The sequence below is a fragment of the Mus pahari genome, chromosome 12 (assembly GCF_900095145.1).
Source record: "Mus pahari chromosome 12, PAHARI_EIJ_v1.1, whole genome shotgun sequence".
Taxonomy (NCBI): domain Eukaryota; kingdom Metazoa; phylum Chordata; class Mammalia; order Rodentia; family Muridae; genus Mus; species Mus pahari.
This window is the reverse complement of record NC_034601.1, coordinates 39,170,884-39,186,293: the sequence shown is the minus strand read 5'-3', so window position 1 is coordinate 39,186,293 and position 15,410 is coordinate 39,170,884. Positions and strand designations below refer to the sequence as shown.

General features: G+C 40.7%; 1 protein-coding gene across 1 annotated transcript in view; it reads right to left on the bottom strand.

Annotated features, from left to right (window-relative positions):
* Cfap44 (cilia and flagella associated protein 44) overlaps positions 1-15,410 on the bottom strand; it is a 69,983-nt gene that overhangs the window by 37,106 nt on the left and 17,467 nt on the right. Inside the window, exons 13-18 of the mRNA XM_021209913.1 lie at positions 13,166-13,375; positions 12,292-12,402; positions 11,176-11,334; positions 9,943-10,185; positions 2,389-2,534; positions 282-552 (exon numbers count right to left, since the gene is read on the bottom strand). Of these exons, the coding sequence (XP_021065572.1) occupies positions 282-552; positions 2,389-2,534; positions 9,943-10,185; positions 11,176-11,334; positions 12,292-12,402; positions 13,166-13,375 (1,140 nt within the window). The remainder of the gene's footprint in view (positions 1-281; positions 553-2,388; positions 2,535-9,942; positions 10,186-11,175; positions 11,335-12,291; positions 12,403-13,165; positions 13,376-15,410) is intronic.

Here is a 15,410-nt window from a genome sequence, read left to right as displayed (position 1 = left end):
ATGCAGTCTTTTTAAAAGTGAGGAGCTGCAAAACCTTAAAAATAAGAGTCCCATGCCATTAATATTTGATCTAGAAGCTCCAGAAAGTCAAATTTATAATGTCATAGGAAGACTAGGTTGTTAGGGATATTATGGACTATAATAAGATTACATTATGAGGTTAATATATATAACTTAGTCTCAATATTATATTGAAAGACTTCAACAGTACTTCATCACTTTATTTTAAAATAAAGCCTGCCGTTATTATTAGGTAACTAGTTGGCTAATTGCTTACATACCCTGGGAGAAGGCACTTTGGCTTTGTCTCGTTTCGGGATAATAAATTCAGAAAAAATGTCGAAAACAAAGATATTACCATCTTCCCCAGCCGTCAGCAAATACCGGTTATCAAAACTAGAAGTGATACTTTTAATAGATCCATAATTATTGTCATGCACATTGAAATGCCAGTAGTGCTGCAAACTGGCCAGGAAGGGGTCGTTCTCACTTAAGATATACACTCGAATCGCTCCATTTGTCATCCCGCAGAACATCATAGTCTGGTCATTACTATGAGACAAAAAGAGTAAAATATTATTCTCATAATCTGTGAAATAATTTTTTTCCTTTTTATGTACTGGGTGAAGGAATCCCCAGAATGAGTGAAATTCTGAGTGAGTATATATTTTGACAGGAGTATGACCTTTTGAGGACTACAAGGCCAATCAAGCCATGGGAAGTTGTCAAAGTTCTTGTCCACGCTGGCCAGGCTCGAGATGAGTCCTTACAAGGGACTGATCAATGTACACAAAAACTAGAACTGTGCCTTCCTCACCAAGGTGTTCACAGCCTGAGACTATGGCCAACAGAGACCTCCTACCAAGGTGAGCTGAGCCCTAGCCATCTAGTAAACACACTAATGTTCCAAGTCTGCTGGGTAGTGGTAGCATTAGAGAACCCCACTTGATCCCCTCTTCACTGTCTGAGTATCTGTGTGTCTGTCCTGACTGCATTCCCTCGCCATCCCGTCAGGGTTCAAAGACCCAAGCTGAGCAGGACATGGCATATTGATTTATTGAGCTCTTTCTGAGGGGTTGCTTTTCCTTTTTATGAGTGTGGATCTGAGGGACTGAACTCTGGTCATCAAACTTGGCCACAGGTGCCTTTACCTACTGAGGCATCTCTCAGCCGAACAGTGTTTAATTGTAAATATCAATGATGTTAAGAACTAAGTTGCCTATTACCAAAATGCATATGCTCAAGTCTTACACGCAAGACTCTGGAGTGTCACTCTATTGCAAGTTCAGGACTTGGAAAAAGGTGAGTAAGCTAAAGATGAGAGCATAAGGAGAAATCCTAACCCAGCCTGGCTGGTACCCTTGTAAAAGAAGACAAGCAAGCCATAGAGAGGCATGAGGGTTAGCATGCACGTAGAAACGGTCAAGAGAAGGCTCAACAATAAGGCATTTAGAAGAAAGCCACAGAATGACTACATGAGAAGCTGCATTTGTCAACGCCACAAACTTGGAGCTCTGGTCTTCAGAGCATAAAAGTCTAAGGTACTGCTGCTTAAGTCACACCTCATGGGGTGATTCTGTCACAACAGTGGCTCTAGTAAGCTAGTATAAAAGAGGGAGGGAGGGAGGGAGAGCAGCTCTGAAGGTCTAAGCTCCAGGCCTCAGAAGAAGGACTGGCAATTGGGCTGGGATCTCACTTAGTAAACGGATATCGGGTCAGTTTATCATTTCTTCAGAGTCACTGTAAACCTGGTCCTTGGTTTGCTTACCATGTTTTTTTTTTTTCATTTACACACACCTTTGTGTGTAAATAAAGAGAGATTTATGAGATTAAACAGAAAGTACCATACAACGAATGACCCCTGACCTGAAACCTCTGGGGTTGAAATAGAATTTCAGGACTAGGCGTCACTTTAATTTTATCTGCTCATTTGAATTAATCGAAAAGTGTTTCCTTTCACTTGACTAGATCTTTAAAAAGTAACAATTCCAGTTATGACCTGTACTCTTGTCAGCTTGAAAGGGCCTAGTATCTCCAGTACCTTCAGGGGATGCCTGTAAGGGATTATCTCCATTACTTTAAGGGACAAGGAAATACCAGAGTAATTATGGGTGGGACCATTCCTAGAGCAGGGGGTTCTGCTGCGTATAAAAGACAAAAGCAAGCTGAACACTCATCTATATCCATGGCTCTCCCCCTTCTGACTTCAGATGTGATGTCATCCTGCTGCCTTGACGTCTGTACCTTCCATGTGAGCTAAAATAAACCCTTTCTTTCTTCAGGTATTTCTGTCAGGAGGTTTTATTATAGCAAATGGGAAAGAGGCAAGGCATCCGGCATGCACAGAAACACAGGTGACCCTAAGATCCTGAGTAAGGTTCTTCTCACCTGAAAGTGATCGTTCTGATGGGGTTGTCTTCTGTATTCTCAAGAACTCGGAAATCGAATGGTTCATTTTCCTGTTTTTCGAAATCACTGGACTGGAGATATGACGGAAACTGACAGTGATAGAGAAAGCCAGCATCATAGCTGCCCTGGAAGACAGAAAGCACAAAAGGTGATTTGTGAACGCAGTACCCACCGCATTCCTCGAGGGTTTGCTTGTCTGTTTGTTTGTTTTTAATCTGGATGGTTAAAGGTAGATATTATTTACATAGAGCAACTCCATTACCCATTAAAGTGCAATTATGTAATTATAGTGATTAGTTTCTACTTCAGAAGTTAGCACAAGAGAAGTTTTCCCTCTGAGAATCAAATTAATGGGATTTTATGATTTGGAGTGATATTCTGCATAAACAGTATCCTAAAACAATAGGTTTTCCAGTCATTGTTTTCACACTTACTTTTCAGTTTGGAGTAACTGTAAACACTATTAATGTTCCAGGAAAGGCAATTTGGGGGGGAGGGGGAAGTATGTCACTACACAGCGAAGCAGTATTAATAATTTGCAGCAACTACATTGCTCTAACTTGTTTTCTTTCTCTGTACAGATGGGACCGTAAATAAAGGAAGTGGATTAAATGCCTGGACATCTACACATGAAATAAATGAATGAATAACTAACATAGAGAAAGTAAGAAAATTATTAGCCTGGAATTAGAAAACTAAGTTTTCACTCTGGGCGGTGGCAGACTGGACTGTTTGAGTTAAACCTGCCCACTGGGGATAATCAGGGAAGAAAATAGCACAACAACTCGTGTTTGAAAGCTTTGAGAGCAACGCAAGCAGTGAGAGAGCTAGGTGAGAATGGAGATCAGGAGCAAGCCTGGCACTTCCTGAAGCAGATAAATTGGGGATGGGTACAGAGGCAAAGATGCTGAGAGGATCAACCTGCAGCTCCATGGACTTATCGCAAGGCCAACCCTCTCCATCCCAAAGGGGAGTAAGAGGACGTTATACTTAGATTTTCCACTGCACTCTATTAAAACCCCAGAGTATCACTGCGGAGGAGGAGATGGTAGGGATGGTGTGGGGAGAGAAGTGATGTTATTGTGCTACATGGTCAAGTTTTCAGACTGCTTTCTGGATAGTGTGATACCCAGAGACTTGAGTTACTTTTGGACTTGGTCAGAGAAGCTCTTCTTACAGTGGGCAGTGGCTAGTTAATATGTGCAAATAGTTATGTGTGTTCATCTACATCAGCCTTCTCCACCCTATCCAAGACTCTGGGAACACTGTGGAAGAGGGGGCAGAGAGTGTGACGGGTGGCAGATCGGAAGGAGAGCCAAGAAATGCTGACTGGTGAACGAGGCATGGCTGTTGCCTGTATCAGCTCAGAGCAACTGTGGTCAGGTTTCCTACCCAAAATCTGCACAAGACCAAGCCAGTCAAACTTCTATCCTGGGTGGAGGAGGGGCCCCTGAGGCCTCGCCCTCAGCAGAGGAGCTACTGGCAATTTCTGGCTGCTGAGGGAGGGTGACTCTCCTCTGTGGACTTGGTGGGTGGCATGTTGCCCATGTCCCAGTGGCTGTCCCCACATCCGTGTGCACATGGGCAGCACTAACTAGACTTACAGTTCTACTAATAACACTACTAAGAAAAGGCTATGATGTTGAAAGGAAAATTGAGTAGGGGACAATGGGAGCGTTTCAGGGAGGTAGTGGTGAATGGATATGATCAAAACCCATTATATAAATACANAAAGTTAGCAGAGAACATACTTAAATTTTAAAAAGAGAAACCATGNTGTATTCTAGTGTGTGAGTAAACCGGAAGTAAAATGGCCTTCTCAGGAAGTAAAGCCTGGTTGCAAACCATATCTNGTTACCGACTGGATTAAAGTGGTTTGTGCTTGCTAGCTGCTTTCTAGAAGCAAAGAGAAATCTTTAGGAGGTAATAGGAACACACCAAGAATCGGGGTAACTCTCCAGTTTTTCACATAAAATGTCTAGGGCTCAATAAAAAAAAAATAACTAGAAACACCAGGAGGACAAGATTTGATAGGGAAAAATAACCAGAAGAGAAAACAGATCGATGAGACTGAATGACAAGCCTTATCAATAGGAAACGTTTTAAGAGGTATGTCAGAACAACTCTGATTAACATGTGAAAGGCAGCTGGAGGCCCTGTGGAAAACTTTAGAAGTCTGTTGGAATATATTAACAAGTAAATAATAGAAAAGTGGAAATACTAGAATTGAAGATAGAACGGTAGGAATTAACCTCTTAGGGTCTGGAGAGACGGCTTAGCAGTTGAGGTGGAGACTTCTTACTTTTCCAAAGAACTTAAGTTTGATTCACAACTCCCAAGTCTGTTGATTGGTTCAAAACAATGTTATAAATCCATTTCTGGGAGAAATGAATCCCCCTTCTGGCCTCCTCCAGAACTTACATGCATGGGCATATACTCTTGCACACACCCACACGTGTATGTATAAATTACATACATTAAAAACAAAATATTTATAAAAAAGAAATAAAAAATGGAATAGAATGGTCTGACAGAAACTAAATACAAATGAGAATTAAAACCTAATAACAACCCCTCCCCAAACCCTAACCCTAACCCTAACCCCTAACCCCTAACTGCTAACCCTAACCCTAACCCTAACAACAACCCCTCCCCAAACCCTAACCCTAACCCTAACCCTAACCCTAACCAACATAGGGAAAGACTTGAATAGACTGTTCTTCAATGAAGCAATACAAATGCCCAAGGACACAGGAACGGACAGTCTGCACCACCAGTCACTGAGGAAATGCAGGTCCAGAGCTACAGGGGGGAGCCATGTTCACATTCCTTGGGATGACTGCAGTCAAAGATAAAATCCAGCCAGTCTATGTAAGAATATGGAGAAATTATAACCCTTTTGTTCTCTTGGTGTTCATGTGAAATGGTATGCCTGCTGTGAAAAGCTAGATAGCTCTGAAATAAATAAATAGAGTAGTATTATCCTATGGTCCAGTCATTCTCCTTCTGTACACATAGCTGACATAATCGGAAGCAGAGTCTCAAAGAGATATTTGAAACCCCATGTGTACAAAGCGTTATTCCCATCAGCCAAAGGGTAGGTATGATCTATGTGTTTGCCAGTGGTTGAATAGTTAAGCAAAAATGTGGCCAAATTCTTACAATCCAGTAGTATCAAGCTTTGAGAAGGGAAGATATTCTGACATACTCTGTGGAATGGATGAACCTGGAGAACATTATGATGTTCTGGCTGCAAAGACCACGACATGAGGAAGAAGCAAAAGTCAGAGACAGGGAATAGATTGATGGCTGTCGGCGGTTAGAGGAAAAGGAGACTGGGGGCCTCTTAGCTGATGAGAATTAAATATCTGTGTTACACCAAGCTCGACTACTAATCAAGAAGCTATGTCCAAATGACACCCACTGGCAAAGGAAAAATTCATTTCTCCAATGGAGTCCCACTTGGTATACAACCCATACTTAAGGGCAGTCTGCCTGCCCTGCAGGAGATGACCAACATAAGACAAACCCAGGGGTATTATTAGAGACTGCACTTCATATTGCGTTGTTTAGGCATGTTTTAGCTTTCCTGGTATTTTCCTTGTATACTATGGTTTCTAATTTTGTGTTATTATAGGTTTTGTGTGTGTGTGTGTATGCACACTCATTTCTTGTGCTATTTTTTGATGTTTTTGTTGTTTTTTATTCTCGTTTGTTTAATCTGACTGTTTGTTTTCTTAAGAGAGAGAGAGAAAGAAGGTGTGGCGTTGAGAGGATCGGGAGGTAGAGAAGGTCTGGTGGGAAATGAGGAGGGGAAACCTATGATAAGAATATATAGAATTGAAGACTTTTATTTTCAACAAAAGATTTTCTATGTTACAGACATAAAGAGGTCATAGAGATGGGTGGCAGTAATTATTGTGTGACATTGCAAATATATTTGTTATCATTTAACTGTATATTTAAAATGGTTAAGGCAGTGAATTTATATATTTTGCCACATTTTTAAAATTGGAGTTCCAGTGGTTTTACATAGATGCAGAAGGAGAGACAGACAGACAGACAAGTGGTAGGGTACTGGCTGAGTGGAAGGTAAAGATGATTTTGAAAAATGTTTTATTAAAGCTTTGTGTGTGGGGGGGAGGCAAAGAGACTTTAAGACATAGGGAGGAAGGGAGGGAGGGAGAGAATTTATCATTAGCAAACCTATTCTTAAAAAATATGTTAAAACTACTTTTTTCAAACAAAAGATATAGACATGAATTATAACAAGAGGAAAAAATAAAATAGTATTGGCAATTAAAAACAATAACAAATTATTTTCTGGGAATGTAAACATATATAAATATAAGACACAAACTGGCAAGGTGGCTTAAAGGATGGGAGTGCTTGCTATGCAAGCCTAATGATCCATGGCTCAAGTCCAATCCCCAGAAGGCACAAAAAAGACAGTTGTGATAATTCACATCTGCAACCCCAGAACTTGTACAAGGAGGAAGACACAAGAGAGTCAACTGAGGTCACCTAGTCTGGAGTCCAAGAGAATGGTAAAATCAAGAGAGATGCTGTCGCAACAAAGTAGAAGGACAGAACTAACTCCCAAAAGTTGTCTTCTCATCTCCATCAGCACTGTGGTACATGTAGTACTACATCCATGCACACATCATGAATACAATGGAAGATAGGTAGGTGGATGGATGGATGGATGGATGGATGGATGGATGGATGGATAGACAGATATAGACTAATAGATAAAAATACAAAACAAAGTAAGGTTATCTCTGTTACATCTGAGGTTAAAGCTTTCTAAGTTTCTTTTCCTCTGTAATTAGTCAAATAATAGATTTATATAAAACTATAAGTCAAATGTATATTGTGATCCTTAGGAATAGCAAAAGAAAGTATAAATAATAACCATACAGAGGAGGAAAATCTGCCCAACCTTCCACTGAATAAGTAAAGTAAAAAAAGAATTATAGAACTGACATAAATAGAAATAATTAGTAAGGTGGGAGATATAAGCTAAAATATGTCAGTAATTATATTAAATGTAAATGAACATAATGTTTTTGCTAAAGACAAAGGTTATCCTACAGGGTTGAAATAAATCCTAATCATGTCATGTGCTGGTTGTTTATGAAGACATACTTTTGCTAAAGTTATCAAAAGGTCAAGAATGTGAAAGAATCCTTGGTAAGTCTTGAAGTTTGGTCTTATAAGTGAATGGACAATTGACTCCATTATTGAATGGAAATATGCCAGGTTTACTTGCTTTAAATGTAGTTTAAGAGTCATGTTCTGGGATCTGTGGATATAGCTCAGGGAGGGATCATCTGCTTAGAATGTATCAAGTCCTGGGTCTAATTCTCACACTAGAAACAGGATTTGGTGGAGCATGTTCATTTTGAAGTGCTAACTATAGTTGGCAAAGAAAATGGACGGGTTTGATGTTGAAGAAGGAATTCAGTAAGAGATAAATACTTGACACCTGTGGGTAGACAAACAATATTTAAAGTTGTTAGAGAAAATTAGCTTAGTTAAGAAAGAGGGGGAGGGGCTAGGTCAAACTCTGGAGTCCTCTGAATTACAATGTATATTTTACAACTTTTTTTTTCTTTAAAGATACCATCAGAAGGAGCTGGGAAAGTGTGTGCGTGCATGTGTGTGTGTGTGTGTGTGTGTGTGTGTGTGTGTGTGTGTGTGTGTGTGTGTGTGTATGTAACATTCTGGAGGCCAAGAGAAGGTAAGGATGTGGTTTGGTGGTAGAGTGTATGCCTAGGATGCACAAGACCCTGGGTTCAAGACCCAGCACCAGGAAACCACCATGTGGTCATGATGATGTATTGGAAGCCTCAAGAAGGAGGGGAAAAGGTCAACAGGCCAAATCCACAGCAAAACAATCACTAAGGCTGGCAGTGTGATAATCACTGAAGAAATGGAGAGTTGAACATCAAACCTCAACTGGAGATGTGCGTGTGTGTGCGTGCATGCGTGTGCATGTGTGTGCATGTGCGTGCGTGTGTGTGTATGTGTGAATGCGTGTGTGTGTGTGTGTGTGTGTGTGTGTGTGTGGTATGTTGGGGGGATTGTCAGAAATTCTGGAAATTTCATGTGTTGATGGTAAGAATTGGATTTTAAAAGACAGGAATTGATGATATCCATTAAGTGTGTTTCAGGAGCAAAATCACAGGGAGAGTGTGAAGGAGAAGGAATAGACCTAAGAGGCTTTCGGGAACACTGCCCTGGGCAAGTTGCTAAGCAACACCCACCAGTTATAACAACAGGCAAAGCAGAGCTCTAGCTGAGCCAGAGCTGAGAAAAAGATTGGGAAATTCCTTCTGACTTCCCTCTGTGAACGAAATTTGAGTGTCTGGAGAGACAGGAAAGTTGCAAAATGTTTGTGGGGAGAATTTGTTCAAATAATAATTTGTAAAGTAAATGCTTCTGGTGGGATAACTGAGCACCAGTGAGCCCTGATTTCAAGCCCTGGAGTCCTGACTTCAGAATGAAGCTGGCTTTTCTAGAGTAGGCATATGGCTGCTTAAGCAGGAAGAGGAGTCCCTTTGTGATCTGTGCTTTACTTCATGATGGGGCTTAGTGCCTAAGAGCATGGGCCATGGACACAGTGTGTCAGAGAGCATACCTTAGTTCCATGTCATTGAAGATGTCACTTAAAAGCGCTACACTATGGTTTTAAGAGACTAGTACCAAGTATGAATTAGTAGTAATAATCTTTCCATATAATTTTAAGCCAGTTACTTGGGGAAGGCATTAGTGTGTGTGTGTGTGTGTGTGTGTGTGAGTGTGAGAGAGAGAGAGAGAGAGAGAGAGAGAGAGAGAGAGAGAGAGAGAACATGTGCACACATTCAGAAGCAAAAACTGTAACATCCATAATAAAAATCTTGCTTTGCAATATATTGAGAGAATGTTTTGTGAGAAGACTATATGGTGTACGAGTGTAAGACATATACCCCTCCACAAACATTGTGAAAAGTGGAAGACATATAACCCTCCACACACTTTGTGAAACTCCCTCTTTCTTGTATCAGTCTTTGTAAGGTCTATTTGCACTTCTTCCTTATTTGCTAAGTCCAGGTTTTGACTGGGTAGAATGAGGAAAATACATAGATTCCTAGACCCCCATAGACCACACAGCCTGGATGTAAGCAGATTGTAACTGTACAGTTCTGCCACAAAACTGTTGTTTTCAACGTTAGAAAACAAACAAACAAACAAACAAACAAACACCAGACTCAGGTGAAGAGGACTCCTTTGACCTCTGACCCTCTACTCTTGGTTTGTCCCCTCTTTGGTCTTCCTGAACAGGTGAGTTTGGCCTTGAATGACAACAGATCCAAAAGCCAGACATATTTAAAAGAGATGTTAAGATGATGTATTTTTTTTTAAAAAATGACCATATAAAACTTACAGCTACATGACTAGTTTAAAATTCAATTCCCAATGTATGCAAATGAATGAACGGGGTGAGAAAAAGCAACCATAACCTGGACTGGATAAGGGGTTGTTACTTACCAACGACACCCAGAACTTCCCCGGCACCGAGTAAAAGCCGCACAGGATAGGAGAGGGTGTTGGTGGCATGAAGATCTCGGGCAGCGGCGGCCCCTCCTCTTCCCCTTCCTCACTGCTCTCCTCCTCTGGTATTTCCTCTTCTCCAAAGGCTTCCCTCTCTTCTGCTAGCTTCTGCCTCCTTTCTAACTTTTCCTTCTCCTTCAACATCTTCTGTTGTTCTCTCCTTTGTACTTCCAAAAATCTCTTTTTTTAAAAAAGAAAGATAATAAATAGACATTGTTAAAGTGTGTTACTTTGTGTGTGAGCATGACAAAGAATGAGGAAAGAAGACGGGTTCTAGAAACCCCACAGTTCCTATATTTACGTAAATTACCCTTTGGGAATACAATTTTTTTATCATTAAAAGTCAAATCTTTGTGATGCGCATCATTTCCGTTTAATCTCCTTGATACCCATTTCATTGAATCATTTGACCATCCTTTCCTGCAAAAGAAGGGAAGTTTTGATTTTCCGTCAGAGCCTGCCACCAATGACCTAGGAACCACGTGGTCTAAAATAGCCAACAGGGAAGCTTGTTTCTGGCTCCCTGTGATATAGGCACTAGATATCCACAGCTGTCCAAGGTAGAGTTCCCCAACACTGGTAGCCCCACCTCCTATTCGCCCCTGAGAACTACCTTCCCGACTTGTATGATCTCTTTACACCGCCCTCTGTTCACAAAAGATCACAGTGGCTCAAACTGACGTGGCTTGGCCGGCTTCTAAAGAGACCTCCGTTATCTGCATGCACCCCTGCCGCATCTCCTACAAACTGCATGCTGCCACTTCAACCAGCCATTCTTCGTCGTGAAAATGCTGAGAACTGTCTAAATAGTGGCTGCCCTAGCGCTGTTCTCTCTTCCTCATTCTCTCAGACATCTTTCCGTCTTCTGAGTATAAATCGTCAATTCCAGGTTGCCAATTTTTTTTATCCCCCCCCCCATCCCTCCATCAGCAACATCATCCCCTTCACACTCCCTGAAGCTCCCCTCTTTGTACCTGGATTGTAGTTCCCTATCCACTACTGCCTCCTGCTAGTTAGCCACCTTCTTACCACCAGTGTATAAGCTCCTGCTGGCCAGGATCTGTTTTATTTTATTTTATTTTGTTTGTATTCTTCAAGAATCTCTTAAAGGATATTGCATCTCCAAGTGGAAGAAAGGACAGGAGATAATGGTCCAAGAAGATCTCATACCAAAATCTTAGATTTGACACTCGTGAAATGGAAGCATCGGAGTAACATGTTCGGGATTGCAAACGTGATAACATTCTGGTCATCTACATCCTTAATGGTTGGGCATAGACTTTCAAGAATATAGCCATTCTCACAGATGATCAATAAAGTGTTTTCAGGCTAAAAAAAAAAAGAAAAAGAAAAGGAAGGAAGGAAGGAAGGAAGGAAGGAAGGAAGGAAGGAAGGAAGGAAGGAAGATTATGCATATCACTTACATGTAAGCATTTTTTTCAAGTTCAAAGTCAGTGAGAATATTGCAATCATTTTTAAAGGTGATACCCTAATCTCACCCTAAGGTGAGACACAAATTATTATTGCATCACTAGTATTAATTATTCTCATGTAATTGTTCATTACTAACCTGATGACTAAAGTTAGATTTTTCATTTGTTTCCTTTAAAGATACCGTGACTTGGCTGGGTAGTGGTGGCGCACGCCTTTAATCCCAGCACTTGGGAGGCAGAGGCAGGCGGATTTCTGAGTTCGAGGCCAGCCTGGTCTACAGAGTGAGTTACAAGGAGCAGGGCTGCACAAAATACCCTGTCTCTAAAAAAAATAAAAAATAAATAAAAACAAATAAATAAATAAACCATGACTTATTTCCATAGCCAAATACGTGATTGTGAAATCTGTTAGCCCAAAGAGCAAAGTGTTCTAGCTGAAAACGCTGAGGAAAATCTGTGGTATGAATGTCTGCTCAACTCGGTCATCTGTGACAATTCAAACTGTCCCAGCCTCTCTGGAAACTGATGCTGAAGGCAGAATAGGGAGGCATGAAGCTTTGAGGTTTCAAGGTGGCCATCTTGTGTGAGAGAAGGCACGGATAAGAGGCATCCCAAGGGATGTGGGGAACTCATTTAAATCACTATATTTGAAGGAGCTAGTGATCTTCCTTGACATACGATTGTCTCCTGCAGTCTTTGGTTACACTAGTGACAAATTAGGCAAAGTAGTCAGAGCAACTCTGGAACGGATTTTTGCCAAGTAGCAATGAAGAAAATGTAGCCCAAAGAGGGAGAAGCCCTGTAACCACAAGACACTGCGATTTAATCTTGAGGACAAATGCTAACGACTTACATGACTGGGTGGAGACCACATCAACTGGCAAATGGGCCCAGGAGTGTTAAAAAAACCAATAGGCTTGTATTCTTTCTCCACATCGAAGAAGAAGACAGTCTTGTCTTCACTCTAGAAGAAAAAGGGACACGCCCACCCAATACATATTACTATGACAATAAGGTCATACAGCATTCTGTTTAATACCATAGAGTCTAATACCATAGAGTCTATCTAATTTATATTTATAGACTCAACAGTCACATATTCTAGATTAATCTGAAATATATGTGCATATATATATATATATATATATATATATATATATATATATGGTTTAAAATGTTTGATTCATTTTCCCAAGCATTACTGTTCATAGTCTAGAAATGTGACTACCATAAATGTGTCTATACATACATGTTTCTGTATATATAATTTCTAAAATAATTCCACAATACATCCGTTCACCTCTTACTTCCTATAGAATGTAGAGTTATTTCCTTTATCTGAGGCAGGCTTTTGTTTTGGTTTGCATTTAGAGAGTACCAAAGATCAAAGCAGAGCTGACTGCATGCTAGGCAAGAGTTCTCCCACTGAACTTTTTAAACCTCACCTATGGCAGCCCCTCCTTAAGAACACATGTATGTTATAAACTAATGGTTACAAGAAACTCATCCAGCATGATTTCCATCTGAAATTTTCTGTCCATTTAAAATAAGCATTAAAACTTAACTTATAAGACAGTTCTTAAATACCATACATAGACTGCACTGAAAGAAATAAGAAAACAAAATGTAGGTTAATTGTGGTAAATAGGGCAGGTAGAGTAGGTGCAGATAAGAGGGAAGCTTGGTGTAGAGTTTCAATAGGAAATGAGAGGGAATCTCACACTTACCCCAGTGGCTAAGATATCCCCATCACGTTCATAAGCTAAAGCCGTAACTTCTTCAGTATGGGGTTTGAAGACATATTTTAAATGTAACTCAGCATCTGGGATTTTCTTCCGTCCTGCAAAAACTGTAAGTCCTTTTGGGTCAAAAAGTTCAAGAATTCGGACGACGCCGTCTTGGAATCCTACGACAATCTGTGATGCAGAAACGCTTACCTGGGAAAACGAGCAAACACACGAGACCTGCGTTTAGTTAAGTGATTGAAACATACACAGAAGTCACTCCACATCTTGCCTTGACCCAGGTAACATAGCATTGGCCGGCCTCTTCTACTCTTGGTTCAGTGTTATGGCAGTCTCCATCAGTTCCAGACCATTTACCTATTATGACCATAAGCAGGGTAACCTACGATAATTCAAGCTTCCAACAAGCAAACATGGATAGCACACCTGCCACCCATGTGAAGGCACCTGCCACCAGCAGTTTTGGGTAAACACAAGTAGACTTAGTGTCGCCTACTAACATGTAGATGTGTAGAAAATATGACTCACAGGTCCATAGGAAAGAAACACACAGCAAAGAAGCTAGGTTAGCCTGAGGACTCCCCTAAGGCAAAGACAGTTGGATCTGAGATCTGAAGGGTGCTTGGTCAAGAATGAGGTACAAGGAGGTGAACAAGAACTGGATAGAGTGGAGAAGAAGTGCTACCATAAGAACTGGAGGTAGACACTGGCGTGTTGGGGTCTCCCACCTCCTTATTTCTGCCAAGCCTACCTTGTTGTTACACTAATCACTCTCCTTCAAAACACCAGCCCCCTACAGNNGCTGAGACCCACCAGAGAGTTGCTGTGTCTCCACCACCTACCAAGAGGAGCCCCCCCCGGATCTCCCAGAATGCAGCATCCTTGGACCGCCTACGCCAACAGACATTCGTCCCTGCCTCGATCCTTAGACCCATCTATGATCAGACTGCCGCCGGCAACTTCAAAGACTGAGGAGGGGGCTGGGAATCTTTCCATGTTATTTAAACAGAGTTCAGTTATTAAACTTTGGAGCCTTGATCAGAAAAATTTGTCTAGGCCTCCATTTTCCTCTCGCACATTCCATTTCAGCCAGCCCGCCTCTCAAAATTAACCCAGACCAAATTAAAGTGAGTTTTGTCAGAAACTCACAGCTGGCGCTAGGAATTATCCCTGTGCACATTATTTAAATCTCATTTTTTATTTTTAAAATTTTAAAATTTGAATGTCAAACTTACTAAATGCCTTATAGCATCCTAAAACTCGACATACTTATGTCTAGGCAAAATAAAAAGGATCTACTTATTGACTTATGGCTTAATCCTAAACAGCTACCCTTACGGGGTAGAAAAAAAGCTTGTGTTTTCTCCACAGAATGCTGCAAAGTATGACAACTTGCAAAAAGGTTTGTATGCCAAGCTGACCTGTGAGTTAGCTGAGTAACAGTGGGTACAATAAAACTGATTTGAAATTATATTTTTAACACTCCCTTGCTTGCCTGCCTTGGTCCAAAATTGGACAAGCTAAGCTGCCTTGCTTCAAGTTTTTAACTTTTAAAATAAAAACATTAGAAACTGTAAAATCTGACTTATAAAGATCAGTCTTAGGAGGAGTTATAATAATTCCCCTCCTTCCTCCATTGTGACCAATTACTCTAAATTCAATCTTAGACTGGCCTAGTAATAATTCCANTATTTATAAAGATAGCTAAAAATCTTTATTAACTAAGCAGAGTTAAATCTAGCTCAGCCTCCTCTTGTAAGGAGCTCACAGAAGTTCTGTAATTCTCNAGCCGCCCCTTCCCCCACACACCTAGAAGCTATTGTCTGAACCTGAGAGTTGCTGATTTGCAACTAAATAAAGTACCTGGCCTTTCCCAAAAATGTTTGTTATCCTGTTACTGTCCAACTGTTTGGCTTTTGTTTTCAAGCAGGTCAACTACCACCAATGGTGTGCAGCCAGTGTTATTCAGCCTCATCTTCCTGCATGGAGCGGTGGCAAAAACCTTTCGGCATCTAAACATATATATTGTGGTTTGGTCTGATTTTTCTTTATAAACAAATTTGGAGGCCAAGGTTAACGNCCTTAATAAGTGGTGCTGGCATTAGGGCAAGATGTTAAAAATATCATGGTTAGGCTAGCTATTAAGTGTCATGCTTCCTTCCATTCTGTTTGTGTCTCACCATTACCTCATAATACAACAATTGACTATAAATAATACTAAAGCTCA